Here is a 16,626-nt window from a genome sequence, read left to right on the forward strand (position 1 = left end):
CAAGGGAGCAAGCCATTTTGGATCTGGTCCTGTGTAACGAGACAGGAAAAATAAACGATCTCCTCGTAAAAGATCCTCTCGGAATGAGTGATCACAATATGGTTGAATTTGTAATACAGATTGAGGATGAGGAAGTTGTGTCAGAAACGAGCGTACTATGCTTAAACAAAGGGGACTACAGTGGGATGAGGGCAGAGTTGGCTAAAGTAGACTGGAAACAAGGACTAAACGGTGGCACAATTGAGGAACAGTGGAGGACTTTTAAGGAGCTCTTTCATAATGCGCAACAAAAATATATTCCAGTGAAAAAGAAGGGCGGCAAGAGAAGAGATAACCAACCGTGGATAACCAAGGAAATAAAGGAAAGTATCAAATCAAAGACCAATGCGTATAAGGTGGCCAAGGTTAGTGGGAAACTAGAGGATTGGGAAAATTTTAAGCAACAGCAAAGAATGACTAAAAAAGCAATGAAGAAAGGGAAGATAGATTACGAAGGTAAACTTGCGCAAAACATAAAAACAGATAGTAAAAGCTTTTACAGATATATAAAATGGAAAAGAGTGACTAAAGTAAATGTTGGTCCCTTAGAAGATGAAAAAGGGGATTTAATAATGGGAAATGTGGAAATGGCTGAGACCTTAAACAATTATTTTGCTTCCGTCTTCACAGTGGAAGACACAAAAACCATGCCATAAATTGCTGGTCATAGGAATGTGGGAAGGGAGGACCTTGAGATGATCACTATCACTAGGGAGGTAGTGCTGGACAGACTAATGGGACTGAAGGTAGACAAGTCCCCTGGTCCTGATGAAATGCATCCCAGGGTATTAAAAGAGATGGCGGAAGTTATAGCAGATGCATTTGTTATAATCTACCAAAATTCTCTGGACTCTGGGGAGGTACCAGCGGATTGGAGAGCAGCTAATGTAACGCCTCTGTTTAAAAAAGGGGGCAGGCAAAAGGCAAGTAACTATAGGCCGGTTAGTTTAACATCTGTAGTGGGGAAAATGCTTGAAGCTATCATTAAGGAAGAAATAGCGGAACATCTGGATAGGAATAGTGCAATCAAGCAGACGCAGCATGGATTCATGAAAGGGAAATCATGTTTAACTAACTTACTGAAATTCTTTGAGGATATAACGAGCATGGTGGATAGAGGTGTACCGATGGATGTGGTGTATTTAGATTTCCAAAAGGCATTCGATAAGGTGCCACACAAAAGGTTACTGCAGAAGATAAAGGTACGCGGAGTCAGAGGAAATGTATTAGCATGGATAGAGAATTGGCTGGCGAACAGAAAGCAGAGAATCGGGATAAATGGGTCCTTTTCCGGTTAGAAATCAGTGGTTAGTGGTGTGCCACAGCGATCAGTGCTGGGACCACAACTGTTTACAATATACATAGATGACCTAGAAGAGGGGACAGAGTGTAGTGCAACAAAATTTGCAGATGACACTAAGATTAGTGTGAAAGCGGGTTGTGTAGAGGACTCAGAGAGGCTGCAAGGAGATTTGGATAGGTTAAGCGAATGGGCTAAGGTTTGGCAGATGGAATACAATGTCGGAAAGTGTGAGGTCATCCACCTTGGGGGAAAAAAAACAGTAAAAGGGAATATTATTTGAATGGGGAGAAATTACAACATGCTGTGGTGCAGAGGGACCTGGGGGTCCTTGTGCATGAATCCCAAAAGGTTAGTTTGCAGGTGCAGCAGGTAATCAGGAAGGCAAATGGAATGTTGGCCTTCATTGCGAAAGGGATGGAGTACAAAAGCAGGGAGGTGTTGCTGCAACTGTATAAGGTATTGGTAAGGCAGCACCTGGAGTACTGCGTGCAGTTTTGGTCACCTTACTTAAGGAAGGATATACTAGCTTTGGAAGGGGTACAGAGAAATGAGGGGGTTACCTTATGATGATAGATTGAGTAGACTGGGTCTTTACTCCTTGGCGTTCAGAAGGATGAGGGGTGATCTTATAGAAACATTTAAAATCATGAAAGGGATAGACAAGATAGAGGCAGAGAGGTTGTTTCCATTGGTGGGGGAGACTAGAACTAGGGGGCACAGCCTCAAAATACGGAGGAGCCAATTTAAAACCGAGTTGAGAAAGAATTTCTTCTCCCAGAGGGTTGTGAATCTGTGGAATTCTCTGCCCAAGGAAGCAGTTGAGGCTGGCTCATTGAATGTTTTCAAGTCAAAGATAGATAGATTTTTAAGCAATAAGGGAATTAAGGGTTACGGGGAGAGGGCGGGTAAGTGGAGCTGAGTCCACGACCAGATCAGCCATGATCTTATTGAATGGCGGAGCAGGCTCGAGGGGCTAGATGGCCTACTCCTGTTCCTAATTCTTATGTTCTTATGTCCTGCAGAATCAGAGGAGGCATGGGGAAATCCTATGAATATAGAGTCGGTGGTGGAGGATGTTCCAGCTGGCCCACATGGAATTGTTATAATCCTCCTCTATTTCCACCCCCACTTCCGCCTCCACTGGCTCCAGGATGAGCTGCTGTTCCTCTTCCTCCTCTTCATCTCTGGCAGTGGTGAAGTCGGTAGAGGGCTGGGTGACGCCAGAGGTGGAGGCAGTGGGTCTATCGTCTGTCCTCTCTGCGGAAGTCTGGTCTGAATCCTCCGAGTCTGGAAGTACAAAACAACATTTAAAAGTGCTTGGCACCAGGGGAGGTGTCCGGGTTACATGAGTATAGTGACATAGCGTAGTCTTACTTAAATGTCCACCACTGCTGCATTACTGCATTACATATCGCAGACAGACTATACATATATACATATACATGTACATTGCATTACATGCCCCCAACATTGCAGTACATCATATGAACCCAACATTACAGTGCAATAAACTTGCATTACATTACATGAGGCCAACATTACAGTTACAGTTACATTACATGATATTACAGGACCCCAACACAGACCGGGGGTTGTATTGAACTGGCCATCCTGTATGGGTGGGTCAGCTCCAACACAGGTGGTGGCACAGTTGTTATCCCTGACCAGCGACAGGGCACGGATCTCAATCTCCATCAATGATTCTTGCGTTGGGGGTCCTCCCCCCGTACGCCGCTGATCCGCTGCTATTGCAGATGTCTTCTGCAGAAAGTGAAGTAAATGAAAGTAAAAACCTTCAATCCATTTAACATCGCAGACACACAGGTTCACACACAAACATGCGCGCGCACACACACACATCAAAACACTGAGTTGATCCTCTTGTCATTGCCTGAAAGCACAAATACATTGCCGTAACCTTGGGATAAATAACATCATCTGTGTGACACTGAACCTACGTTCACATGGGGGGGCGGGGGGGGGTGCATAAATAAAATCATTACTTTTGCTACCCTCACCAGGTCGTTCCACCTCTTACGACACCTTTCTCCACTGCGTGCCATTGTACTTGTGGAGGAGACAGGCTCCCCGATCTCATCCCATATTCTGTTGTACTCCTTTGCGCGGAGGGGGGGCCTTTCCACGACCACCCTTCGTTAATTCGAGTATCTCTCCGTGATATTCTTCAGCAGTGCAGGTATCTCCGTTACGTCGAAGGCGGACGCCCTCAACCCCCTGTCCTTCTCGATGTTCCTTCAATTTCTTTTTCAGCATTTCCATTACATTTATATTATATTTATTATTTTTTAATTTATAAAATATGTATTGATATTGTATAATTATTATTTGACTCTGGAATCTCTGATGAAGACAACTGACCCTCGAATACTTTGCTGCTCCTTTTCACTCTCTCTCCCTCGACTTCAACTCTCTGCACATGCGCAGGTGACTCCTGACCCCCGAAATCGCGGGGAAAAAGCATTTGTGGGGAAAAAAAGCAAAAACCAAATTTGCACATGTTCAGTGCCGCACTGTCCATCGACAAGAAAGTCAATCTCGATCGACTATAATACTGCCTACTGCACACCGCTTTCATACCGCCAAATAAAATTTCACCAAACTAACACTCTCTTCAGTCTCGGCGTTATTCCAGTGGTTTTAAACGACACACCGCCGGGAAATGGGCGGACCTTATGTCCTGATGAATTTCAGACCCAAAGTCTCCTGACCAGGGTAGAGGTTATCCTCTTTCTGCAGTGTCTGTGTCCTCACTTTTTTTTTTTTAAAGCCTCTCACCCCAACCCACAAAGATCAAAAAAAATTGCCAACACCAAGATGTTAGATGTCTTCCTGATTTGCCAGACAAATTCACCGTAGTTTGGAATCTACAAAAACAACTACCAATTCTGCACTTAAATCACCTCTGCCTGTGAGTGGGCTTGCTAGGGAAACTTTAGGCAAGTTTGTATCCTAAATATACATTAAAATGGTTTATTTCTGATTTTTGTGGAATGTGGCCAAAAAATTCGAAGCCATGACACATCGTAGCAGTCCCTGAAATAACCGGCACTAACTTTTTTTTGCAGGCTATACATGTTCATACCTCGACCTTGAATCTTTTAGTCTCCCTGACTGCTTAGAGGGCCAGATCTCCATGTTGCTGACTGCCCTAGACTGATTTTTCTAGAAAATGTTAGAGACACAAAGATGACCTCTGATCCCGCCCTCAACTCCAGCAGCACTGTACTTACTCCAAAGTTAAAGTTACCACCTTGAATACTTCCCCCACCCTCCAAATTCCTCCGTGGTGTGAAAGCTCTTGGCACCTGCGTTGTGTGTCCTTTGAAGCCCGCCTGAAATTCTAACTCTAGGGTGTGGACTGCTATGTGATGTTCTAAATGACTTCCCTTTAGTTCAAAGCTGACACAATTTGCAAAAGTATGAAATGTGATGGCTTTCCTCCTAAACATCCTCATCAACATTCTCGATGCCTTCTGTGTCTCTGAGGGTTACCTCTTTGTAAACTAAACGTGACCATAGATCTGCAGCGTAATATAAATTAAACCAAAATCCCATCTAGGACAAATAGGTAGGATTCCCAAATGTATTAGGCACACTAATCTGCTATTTGTCAGCTCTGGTTGCAATATATGGCGAAGGCTTAGTGCCGAAGCAAACTGAATAAGAATATAAGAATTAGGAGTAGGCCATACAGACCCTCGAGCCTGCTCTGCCATTCAGTAAGATCATGGCTGATCTTTGACCTCAGAGTGTGTCTGACAGATGTCAGGTTGCAAATACATCTGAGATTCAGGCTATTTATAGAAAGGTCAGAGGAGAAATGAAAAAAAAAATAAGAGGGGCAAAGAGAAGGTATGTGAATAAAATGGCAGCTTACATAAAAGGTAATCCAAAAGTCTTCAAAAGGCATATAAATAGTAAATGGGTTGTAAGAGGAGGGGTGGAGCCGATTAGGGATCAAAAAGAGACCAATGCATGGAGGCAGAGGGCATGGCTGAGGTACTAAATGAGTACTTTGCATCTGTCTTCACCAAGGAAGACAATGCTGCCATAGACATAGTGAAGGAGGAGGTAGTGGAGACAATTGATGGGATACAAATTGATAAAGAAGAGGTATTAGAAAGGCAGGCTGTACTTAAAATAGATAAATCACCAAGAGCGGATGGAATGCATCTTAGGATGCTGAGGGAATAGAGGGTGGAAATCACAGAGGTACTGGCCATAATATTCCAATCCTCCATAGGGGTGGGGGGTGGTGCCAGAGGACTGGAGAATTACAAATGTTACACCATTGTTCAAAAAAGGGTGTAAACATAAACCCAGCAACTACAGGCCAGTCAGTCAGGTACTGGGGAATATTTCAGAAACAGTAATGTGGAACAAAATTAACAGTCACTTGAACATAAGAAATAGGAGCAGGCCATTTGGCCCCAAGAGCCTGCTCCACCATTTAATAAGACCGTAGCTGATCTGATCATGGACTCAGCTCCACTTCCCTGCCCGCTCCCCATAACCCTTTATTCCCTTATCGCTCAAAAATCTGTCTATCTCCGCCTTAAATATATTCAATGACCCAGCCTTCACAGCTCTCTGGGGCAGAGAATTCCATAGATTTATAACCCACTGAGAGAAGAAATTCCTCCGCATCTCAGTTTTAAATGGGCGGCCCCTTATTCTGAGAATATGTCCCCTAGTTTTAGTTTCCCCTATGAGTGGAAATATCCTCTCTGCATCCACCTTGTCGAGCCCCCTCATTATCTTATGGTTCGATAAGATCACCTCTCATTCTTCTGAACTCCAGTAGGTCCAACCTACTCAACCTATCTTCATAAGTCAACCCCCTCATCTCCGGAATCAACCTTGTGAACCTTCTCTGAACAGCCTCCAATGCAAGTATATCCTTCCTTAAATACGGAGACCAAAACTGTACGCAGTACTCTAGGTGTGGCCTCACCAATACCCAATAACCAGGACTTCTCTGCTTTTATACTCTTCCCCTTGTAATAAAGGCCAACATTCCATTTGCCTTCTTGATTACTTGCTGTATCTGCATACTAACTTTTTGTGTTTCATGCACAAGGACCCCCAGGTCCCTCTGTACTGCAGCACTTTGCAATTTTTCTTCATTTAAATTATAATTTGCTTTGCTATTTTTTCTGCCAAAGTGGATAACCTCACATTTTCCCACAATATACTCCATCTACCAAATTTTTTCCCACTCACTTAGCCTGTCCATATCGCTTTGCAGATTTTTTGTGTCCTCCTCATAATTTGCTTTTCCACCCTTCTTTGTATCATCAGCAAACTTGGCTACATGACACTCTGTCCCTTCATTAATATAGATTGTAAATAGTTGTGGACCCAGCACTGATCCCTGCGGCACCCCACCAGTTACAGTTTGCCAACCGGAAAATGGCGCATTTATCCCGATTCTCTGTTTCGTGTTAGTTAGCCAGTCCTCTAGCCATGCTAATATATTACCCCCAACCCGGTGAACTTTTATCTTGTGCAGTAACCTTTTATGTGGCACCTTAACGAATGACTTCTGGAAATCCAAATACACCACATCCACTGGTTTCCCCCTTATCCACCCTGCTCGTTACTTCCTCAAAGAACTCCAGCAAATTTGTCAAACATGATTTTCCTTTCATAAAACCATGTTGACTCTGCTTGATTGAATCATGCTTTTCCAAATGTCCCGCTACTGCTTCCTTAATAATGGACTCCAGCATTTTCCCAACGACCGATGTTAGGCTAACTGGTCTATAGTTTCCTGCTTTTTGTCTGCCTCCTTTTTTAAATAGGGGCGTTACATTTGCGGTTACAGTTGCGTGTCCGCCCTTAAAGCTGCTGGCAACTCCATTATATTTATTTTTGTTGGCCAAATGCCAAGTCTGCCCGACAATTATATCCCCAGGGTAGGCCAGGCCACCAACAGGTAGCCTAGCCCCCTTCTTGAGTGCCAGGCGGCTGGTCCAGCTGAAACCCTCCCTGCTGGCCCAGGGGGCCAAACTGAGCTTGTTGCAGAGCTCGCAGTGGCCCTCCCCTTTAACGTTGAAGTGCTGCGTCGCACTGACATCAGCACGGCACTGATGACTGGTCGGGGCGGCCGACCCACTGCAAGGGCACTTCCGCCCCACAGCCAGCACAACTTATGCCCTGACCAAAAAAAAAATTCTATCAGTTGAATCTCTTCGTTATTTCTGCCCCATGGTTTGGGGTGGAAAAAAAAAAAGGAAGGTGCACCCCATTTGGGACGGGGGAGGGGAAATTTCTGCCCCCCTTACTCTGCTTCTATACTCTATCCCCATTACAATAAAGGCCAACATGCCATTTGCCTTCCTAATTGCTTGCTGTACCTGCATGCTAACTTTCTGTAAATTGTGAAGTGTGAGTGACTGATGTTGCCTACAGTGTTCCTTTAAGATCTTACCTGGTATACAGCGTACTTCATGTTATCTAATATTTAATGATTCTCTACCTTTCTTCCTAATGCTTTTTTACTGTCAATTCCATCAACAATTGTTAATTTACATTAAAATTGGCATACTTTATTCCTTCTATTGCATTTGAAAAGGAGACAAAATAAGTTCCCATGGTTACGATAGTTCAATCCTGGTAAAATTATGTGAGTTTATTCTGTTTCATTCTATATTTTGTAGACAAAGTTGAAAAAGATACTTGATGCATAAAATGTTGAAATTTTTTTTTTTTACTGTTCATTTTTACAGGTCCCGCTGCTAATTCATCAAAAACAAGCATTGGCATGGTTACTCTGGCGGGAGAAGCAAAAGCCATCGGGTGGCATACTAGGTAAGAGAGTTCTTTTTAGGAGGGTTGTACAAGCTGACCTGGTCATGGAAGGAAAATGAGATTGAAGAGTGTAATTTGCATAAAGGTTGAATATGGCCAAAGCTGGCATTAACTTTTAACTTTTTGAAAAGTTAGCGCCCGGTGAGATGGGCTGCCAAATTCTGTAAAATTGGCCGTTTTTGGAAGGGAGGGGTGGTGGTATTTGAGGCGCTAATGGCCTCAGTGGAGCGCTGTTGCAGCACTATTGCCAGAACGCTATCCAATTTCAGGTGACTTTCAGGCAGTACCTGATCATTTTCATCATTGCTGGACTTCACTGAGAGCTGGAAGCAACTTCTGACATGGCTGCTCCAAATCCTGTGACAAGGGCCATTCACTTCGATGAGGTGGCAATGGACACATTGGTCGGGGCAGTGGAAAAAAGGAAGGATGCACTGTTCCCTCCATCTGGGAGAAGGCCGGTGCCACTAGTTTTTAGGGCCATGTGGACAGCGGTGGAGGTGTCGGCCAGCATCGTGGTCAACTGAATGTCATCACAGTGCCGGAAAAAATTCAATGACCTCAATCGGGAGGCATAACTCTTACATACCAGCCTCTGAGCCTCTGTCTGCACACTCTGCAAACCAGCACTTAACCCAACAGGCAACCACCAAGCATCTGTACCTACTGACAGTCACATCCTCATTTCACACCTTACCTACATTCACAGCTACATGGCAGGCATATCTTCCACATTCATAGCTGAACTCTTACTCACATAAGTTCCTTTCTTTTGCAGGCCAAAGCAGCACAAAACAGAGGGGAGCAGCAGCGGGTTGGAGGGGCGGGAGGGGGGAAGCTGACTGCGCAAGCTGAGTGACCTGGAGGGGCGAGTGCTGCGGCTCATTGGCCTGCAGGTGGTGGGCACCGTGGCCAGCGAAGACGTCGAGCCCGCTGGGGGCAACAATGGTATCTTTATCCCCTCTTCTCATCCCACTTCCCTTTAAACCAGGTCCTTATCATTTTCCAGCTTCTCATACTGTCTGCCTTCCTTGCTCCATTCCTGCACTCTTGTGCCATTTATGCTTTCAGATCACCATGCAGCAGATGAGCAGCCTGTCCCTGAGTCCCCCCCAACAGAGTCACAAGGGGGGCGAGGAGGAGCCAAACATTGTGTCACTGCTTCTCTCACCCGCAGGCACCAGCTCAGATACTGGCACTACGTAGTCCTTGGAGGTTAGGTTAGTAGCGGGGTCTGCACTGGGGCCTAGCGGGCTGCAGCACGGTCAAGGGGAAAGGCAACCTCTGGAGCCATCTCCCCGGAGTACGTGTTTGCACGCGAGTTCTGCTGCACAGGACTCGGATGACGATCTCGATGGGGAGGTGTTCGTACAAAGGGTGATGGCCATGCAATCCGACATGATAGGTGTAATGGCAGGGGTGCCTGAGAGCCTTTAGACAGTGGTAGTGTAGAGGAGTCCGCATTAAGTCTTGCACAGAGCTCTGCGCACACCATAGAATCCATCATTGCCACTCTGCAGATGATGGTGGACTCCCAGAGAAACCGTGTGGATCCAGACCTCATGACGCGTGTCATGGGCGATGCAGCAGCTGCCATTACAGCACAGGCGGAAGCATCACAATGTCTTGGTGCTGTGATGCGGACAATGGTTGACAGCATGGAAGCTCAAACTGCTCTCATGCAGACTCGGCTGGATGCCACACAAGCTCCGACTCCTGCCATCGTTGCTGGGTCCTTCATAGGCCACTGGGGATCTCACGATGTTGCAGCAGCCCACCAAACTGTCCTGCAGCAGATTGGTGGAGATACTGAGGTGCTGCTGCGGGGAAGTGGCACCTGCTGTCCTCTCGTGATGAGAGCATTGCTGATCCCACCGCTGCCACTGCGCCATTGCACTTGTCGCTGCTTGTCATCCAGCCAGCCCAGACTGCCGCCGTCCAGCCTGAGGTGGTGCAGTCTACGGGCCCAGAGCTGGTCGAGGGCATCTTGCATCTGTAGTCTCTGGCCCTGACACAGCAGCCTTCCACCAGTGCAGCCACAGGGGACACACTGCGGTGTAATAGTAGAATAAGTAAAGGAAAGAGTGTTATAACGAATCGCACAAAGGTGATTTATAAATACACAATTATACATTTTATTATTGTTTTATAAATTTTGATTGGAATTTTTCATGTTTGCTGTTGGCTCTCATTTCAGTTTTGGGGCTTTAGTATGAAAGAGAAAATTGATGCGGTGATGGGGATGTCCAGAGGAACCGGGAAGTGGGATGGAAATCAGTGGAAACGAGTTCTGATGAGACGGTCACGGATCTCCCTGCAGAATCATGTTGCAGTCGCTGCCTCCTCCAGCGCAGGTGTTGCTTCTCCTGCTCCTCCTCGTCCTCGGGTGGTGCGGCTATGCTGGTAGCAATGGTTGTGCCCTCACGATGGCCAGGTTGTGCAGCATGCAACAGACGAATAGGGGCATCCACTCTGGCGAGTACTGGAGGACTCCTCCCAAGCCGTCAAGGCAGCGGAACCGTTGTTTGAGCACTCCGACAGTCCACTCAATGATGTTCCTGGTGGCGGCATGGCTCTCATTGTATGAGAGCTGGGCAGGAGTGTTGGCGTTATGGAGGGGAGTCATGAGCCAGGTACAGAGCGATTAGATCTTGTCTCCGAGCATCCATCCACACACCGGTCTGGCGCAGGATGAAGGCATCGTGGCTGCTGCCAGGATAGTGGGCATTGACAGTGAGATTTCTGAGTGTGTGATCGCATACCAACTGCACATCAGTGAGTGGTAGCCTTTGCGGTTACAGAAGATCTCAGGATTGTGATGTGGTGCCCGCCAAGCGACGTGACTGCAGTCGATGGTGCCCTGCACCATGGGGAAGCCCGCTATCCTGATGAATCCACATGCACGCCCGTGCTGCTTTTCTCTGGTCATAGGGAAGGAACTGTAGTCCTTCCTCCTTCTGTACCGAGCATTTGTGACCTCGCGGATGGAGCAATGGACGGCAAACTCGGATATGTTGGAGATGTCTCCTGTTGCATACTGGAAGGATCCATTGGTGTAGAAATTGAGTGCGATGGTGACCTTGCATGCCACTGAGAGAGCTGTCCTCACCCTGGTCTGAGGCTTGAGGTCTGGTTGCAGACGATGGCAGAGCTCTGTGACCATGTCCTTGCTGAAGTGCAGCCTTCGAACACACTGCTCATCAGTGAAATTGATGTAGGCGAAATGCTACCGGAATACTCTGGGAGGGTAAAGTCTCTTGTTGCCAGGCCTGTTGCGCTTTCTCTCTCTGGCCACATCTTGCTGTCCTTCTACCTGTCTTTCTCCCTCTCTCTCCCTGCCTTTCTCCTTGTCTTGCTCTCTCTCTTTCTCCTTGTCTTGCTCTTTTCAGGAAATAGTGGGGGCCTGTAAAAAGGGAACAGCAATAACCATGGGTGATTTTAACCTCCATATTGATTGGACAAATCAAATTGGTCAGGGTAGCCTTGAGGAAGAGTTCATCGAGTGCATAAGGGACGGAACCAACCAGGGGGCAGGCTATCTTAGATCTGGTCCTGTGTAATGAGACAGGATGGATAAACAATCTCCTAGTAAAGGATCCCCTTGGAATGATTGATCATAGCATGATTGAATTTCAAGTTCAGATGGAGGGTGAAAAAGTAGGATCTCAAACCAGCGTACTAAGCTTAAATAAAGGAGACTACAAAGATATGAGGGCTGACTTGGGTAAAATGGACTGGGAAAATCGATTGAAGTGTAGGACGGTTAATGAACAGTGGTGTACGTTTAAGGAGATATTTCACACCTCTAAAGAAAAATATATTTCAGTGAGGAGGAAAGGGTGTAAAAGAAAAGAGAGCCATCCGTGGCTAACTGAAGAAATAAAGGAAGGTATCCAATTAAAAACAATGGCATATAAAGTGGCCAAAACTAGTGGGAGGACAGAAGATTGGGAAGCTTTTAAATGCCAGCAAAGAATGACTAAAATAATGATTAAGAAAGGGAAGATGGACTATGAAAGTAAACTAGCACGATATATTAAAAACAGACAGCAAGTGTTCCTATCGGTATATAAAAAGGAAAAGAGTGGCTAAAGTAAATGTTGGTCCGTTAGAGGACGAGAGCGGGGAATTGGTAATGGGGAACATGGAGATGGCAGAAACTCTGAAAAAATATTTTGTATCAGTCTTTACGGTGGAAGACACAAACAATATCCCAACAGTGGATAGTCAAGGGGCTATAGGGGGGAGAAACTTAACACAATCACAATCACTAAGAAGGTGGTACTCAGTAAGATAATGGGACTAAAGGCAGATAAATCCCCTGGACCTGATGGCTTGCATCATAGGGTCATAAGAGAAGTAGCGGCAGGGATAGTGGATGCATTGGTTGTAATTTACCAAAATTCCCTGGATTCTGGGGAGGTCCCTGCAGATTGGAAAACTGCAAATGTAACGCCCCTATTTATAAAAAAAAAAAAGGAGGCAGACAAAAAGCAGGAAACTAGAGACCAGTTAGCCTAACATCTGTGGTTGGGAAAATGTTGGAGTCCATTATTAAAGAAGCAGTTGCAGGACATTTAGAAAAACATAATTCAGTCAGGCAGAGTCAGCATGGATTTATGAAAGGGAAATCATGTTTGACAAATTTGCTGGAATTCTTTGAGGATATAACGAACAGGGTGGATAAAGGAGGACCAGTGGATGTGGTGTATTTGGACTTCCAGAAGACATTTGACAAGGTGCCACATAAAAGGTTACTGCACAAGATAAAAGTTCATGGGGTAGGGGGTAATATATTAGCATGGATAGAGGATTGGCTAACTAACAGAAAACAGAGTGTCGGGATAAATGGTTAATTCTCGGGTTGGCAATCAATAATTAGTGGAGTGCTGCAGGGATCAGTGCTGGGACCCCAACTATTTACAATCTATATTAACGATTTAGATGAAGGGACTGAGTGTAACATAGCCAAGTTTGCTGACGATACAAAGATGGGAGGAAAAGCGATGTGTGAGGAGGACACACAAAATCTGCAAAAGGATATAGACAGGCTAAGTGAGTGGGCAAAAATTTGGCAGATGGAGAAGAATGTTGGAAAGTGTGAGGTTATGCATTTTAGCAGAAAGAATCAAAGAGCAAGTTATTATTTAAATGGAGAAAAATTGCAAAGTGCTGCAGTGCAGCGGGACCTGGGGGTACTTGTGCATAAAACACAAAAGATTAGTATGCAGGTAAGGCAAGTGATCTGGAAGCCAATGGAATCTGGTCTTTATTGTAATGGGGATGGAGTATAAAAGCAAGGAAGTCTTGCTACAGTTATACAGGGTATTGGTGAGGCCACACCTGGAATACTGAGTACAGTTTTGGTTTCTATATTTAAGAAAGGATATACTTGCTTTGGAGGCAGTTCAGAGAAGGTTCACTAGGTTGATTCCGGAGATGAGGGGGCTGACTTATGAGGAAAGGTTGAGGAGGTTAGACCTCTACTCATTGGAATTCAGAAGAATGAGAGGTGATCTTATCGAAATGTATAAGATTATGAGGGGGCTTGACAAGGTGGATGCAGAGAGGATGTTTCCACTGATGGGGGAGACCAGAACTAGGGGGCATAATCTTAGAATAAGGGGCCGCCCATTTAAAACTGAGATGAGGAGGAATTTCTTCTGAGGGTTGTAAATCTGTGGAACTCGCTGCCTCAGAGCTGTGGAAACTGGGTCATTGAATAAATTTAAGACAGAGATAGACAGTTTCTTAACTGATAAGGGAATAAGGGGTTATGGGGAGCAGGCAGGGAAGTGGACCTGAGTCCATGATCGTATTAAATGACGGAGCAGGCACGAGGGGCCGTATGGCCTACTCCTGCTCCTATTTCTTATGTTCTTATGTTCTATTTCTCCCTTTTACTGCTGTAAAGCGCCTTGGAACATTTTACTACATTAAAGGCGCTATATAAGTAAAAGTTGTTGTCTTGCGACCTCTCTGCCTTTGTCCACCTAAGTAATCTCCGATGGTGACGTCGGAGCAGGAGGTCAAGCGCCAACACAACCCCCATGAAATGAGAAAAATGTTGGCGAGTCAAATCTGCTCTGAATTAAACAAAGCAATGATTAAGAGCCAGAACAGTCCTCGAGGTCGAAACCACTAAACATAAGAACATAAGAATTAAGAACAGGAGTAGGCCATCTAGCCCCTCGAGCCTGCTCCGCCATTCAACAAGATCATGGCTGATCTGGCCGTGGACTCAGTTCCGACTTACCCGCCCGCTCCCCATAACCCTTAATTCCCTTATTGGTTAAAAATCTATCTATCTGTGATTTGAATACATTCAATGAGCTAGCCTCAACTGCTTCCTTGGGCAGAGAATTACACAGATTCACAACCCTCTGGGAGAAGAAATTCCTTCTCAACTCGGTTTTAAATTGTCTCCCCCGTATTTTGAGGCTGTGCCCCCTAGTTCTAGTCTCCCCGACCAGTGGAAACAACCTCTCTGCCTCTATCTTATCTATCCCTTTCATTATTTTAAATGTTTCTATAAGATCACCCCTCATCTTTCTGAACTCCAACGAGTAAAGACCCAGTCTACTCAATCTATCATCATAAGGTAACCCCCTCATCTCCGGAATCAGCTGCGTGAATCATCTCTGTACCCCCTCCAAAGCTCGTATATCCTTCCTTAAGTAAGGTAACCAAAACTGCACACAGTACTCCAAGTGCGGCCTCACCAATACCCTGTACAGTTGCAGCAGGACCTCCCTGCTTTTGTACTCCATCCCTCTCGCAATGAAGGCCAACATTCCATTTGCCTTCCTGATTACCTGCTGCACCTGTAAACTTTGGGATTCATGCACAAGGACCCCCAGGTCCCTCTGCACCGCAGCATGTTGTAATTTCTCCCCATTCAAATAATATTCCCTTTTACTGTTTTTTTCCCCAAGGTGGATGACCTCACATTTTCCGACATTGTATTCCATCTGCCAAACCTTAGCCCATTCGCTTAACCTATCTAAATCTCTTTGCAGCCTCTCTGTGTCCTCTACACAACCCGCTTTTCCACTAATCTTTGTGTCATCTGCAAATTTTGTTACACTACACTCTGTCCCCTCTTCCAGGTCATCTATGTATATTGTAAACAGTTGTGGTCCCAGCACCGATCCCTGTGGCACACCACTAACTACCGATTTCCAATCCAAAAAGAACCCATTTATCCCGACACTCTGCTTTCTGTTAGCCAGCCAATTCTCTATCCATGCTAATACATTTCCTCTGACTCCGCGTACCTTTATCTTGTGTGGCACCTTATCGAATGCCTTTTGGAAATCTAAATACACCACATCCATCGGTACACCTCTATCCACCATGCTCGTTATATCCTCAAAGAATTCCAGTAAATTAGTTGAACATGATTTCCCCTTCATGAATCCATGTTGCGTCTGCTTGATTGCGCTATTCCTATCTAGATGTCCCGCTATTTCTTCCTTAATGATAGCTTCAAGCATTTTCCCCACTACAGATGTTAAACTAACCGGCCTATAGTTACCTGCCTTTTGTCTGCCCCCTTTTTTAAAGAGCCGTTATATTAGCTGCTTTCCAATCCGATGGTACCTCCCCAGAGTCCAGAGAATTTTGGTAGATTATAACGAATGCATCTGCTATAACTTCCGCCATCTCTTTTAATACCCTGGGATGCATTTCATCAGGACCAGGGGACTTGTCTACCTTGAGTCTCATTAGCCTGTCCAGTACTTACCCCCCTGGTGATAGTGATTATCTCAAGGTCCTCCCTTCTCACATTCCCGTGACCAGCAATTTTTGGCATGGTTTTTGTGTCTTCCACTGTGAAGACCGAAGCAAAATAATTGTTTAAGGTCTCAGCCATTTCCACATTTCCCATTATTAAATCCCCCTTCTCATCTTCTAAGGGACCAACATTTACTTTAGTCACTCTTTTCCGTTTTATATATCGGTAAAAGCTTTTACTGTCTGTTTTTATGTTTTGCGCAAGTTTACTTTCATAATCTATCTTTCCTTTCTTTATTGCTTTCTTAGTCATTCTTTGCTGTCGTTTAAAATTTTCCCAATCCTCTAGTTTCCCACTAACCTTGGCCACCTTATACGCATTGGTTTTTAATTTGATACTCTCCTTTATTTTCTTGGTTATCCACGGCTGGTTATCCCTTCTCTTACCGCCCTCTTTTTCACTGGAATATATTTTTGTTGAGCACTATGAAAGAGCTTCTTAAAAGTCCTCCACTGTTCCTCAATTGTGTCACCGTTTAGTCTGTGTTTCCAGTCTACTTTAGCCAACTCTGCCCTCATCCCACTGTAGTCCCCTTTGTTTAAGCATAGTACACTCGTTGAGACACTACTTCCTCACCCTCAATCTGTATTACAAATTCAACCATACTGTGATCACTCATTCCAAGAGGATCTTTTACTAGGAGATCGTTTAT

At 45.1% G+C, this 16,626-nt stretch overlaps 1 protein-coding gene across 2 annotated transcripts in view; it reads left to right on the forward strand.

Moving 5' to 3' along the window:
• Positions 1–16,626, forward strand: part of ttf2 (transcription termination factor, RNA polymerase II) — a 93,210-nt gene that overhangs the window by 28,592 nt on the left and 47,992 nt on the right. For both annotated transcript variants that reach the window (XM_070892950.1, XM_070892952.1), the window contains exon 9: positions 8,095–8,176. In XM_070892950.1, coding sequence (XP_070749051.1) covers positions 8,095–8,176 — 82 coding nt within the window. The remainder of the gene's footprint in view (positions 1–8,094; positions 8,177–16,626) is intronic.

This window comes from Pristiophorus japonicus, chromosome 11 (genome assembly GCF_044704955.1).
Source record: "Pristiophorus japonicus isolate sPriJap1 chromosome 11, sPriJap1.hap1, whole genome shotgun sequence".
Lineage (NCBI taxonomy): Eukaryota > Metazoa > Chordata > Chondrichthyes > Pristiophoridae > Pristiophorus > Pristiophorus japonicus.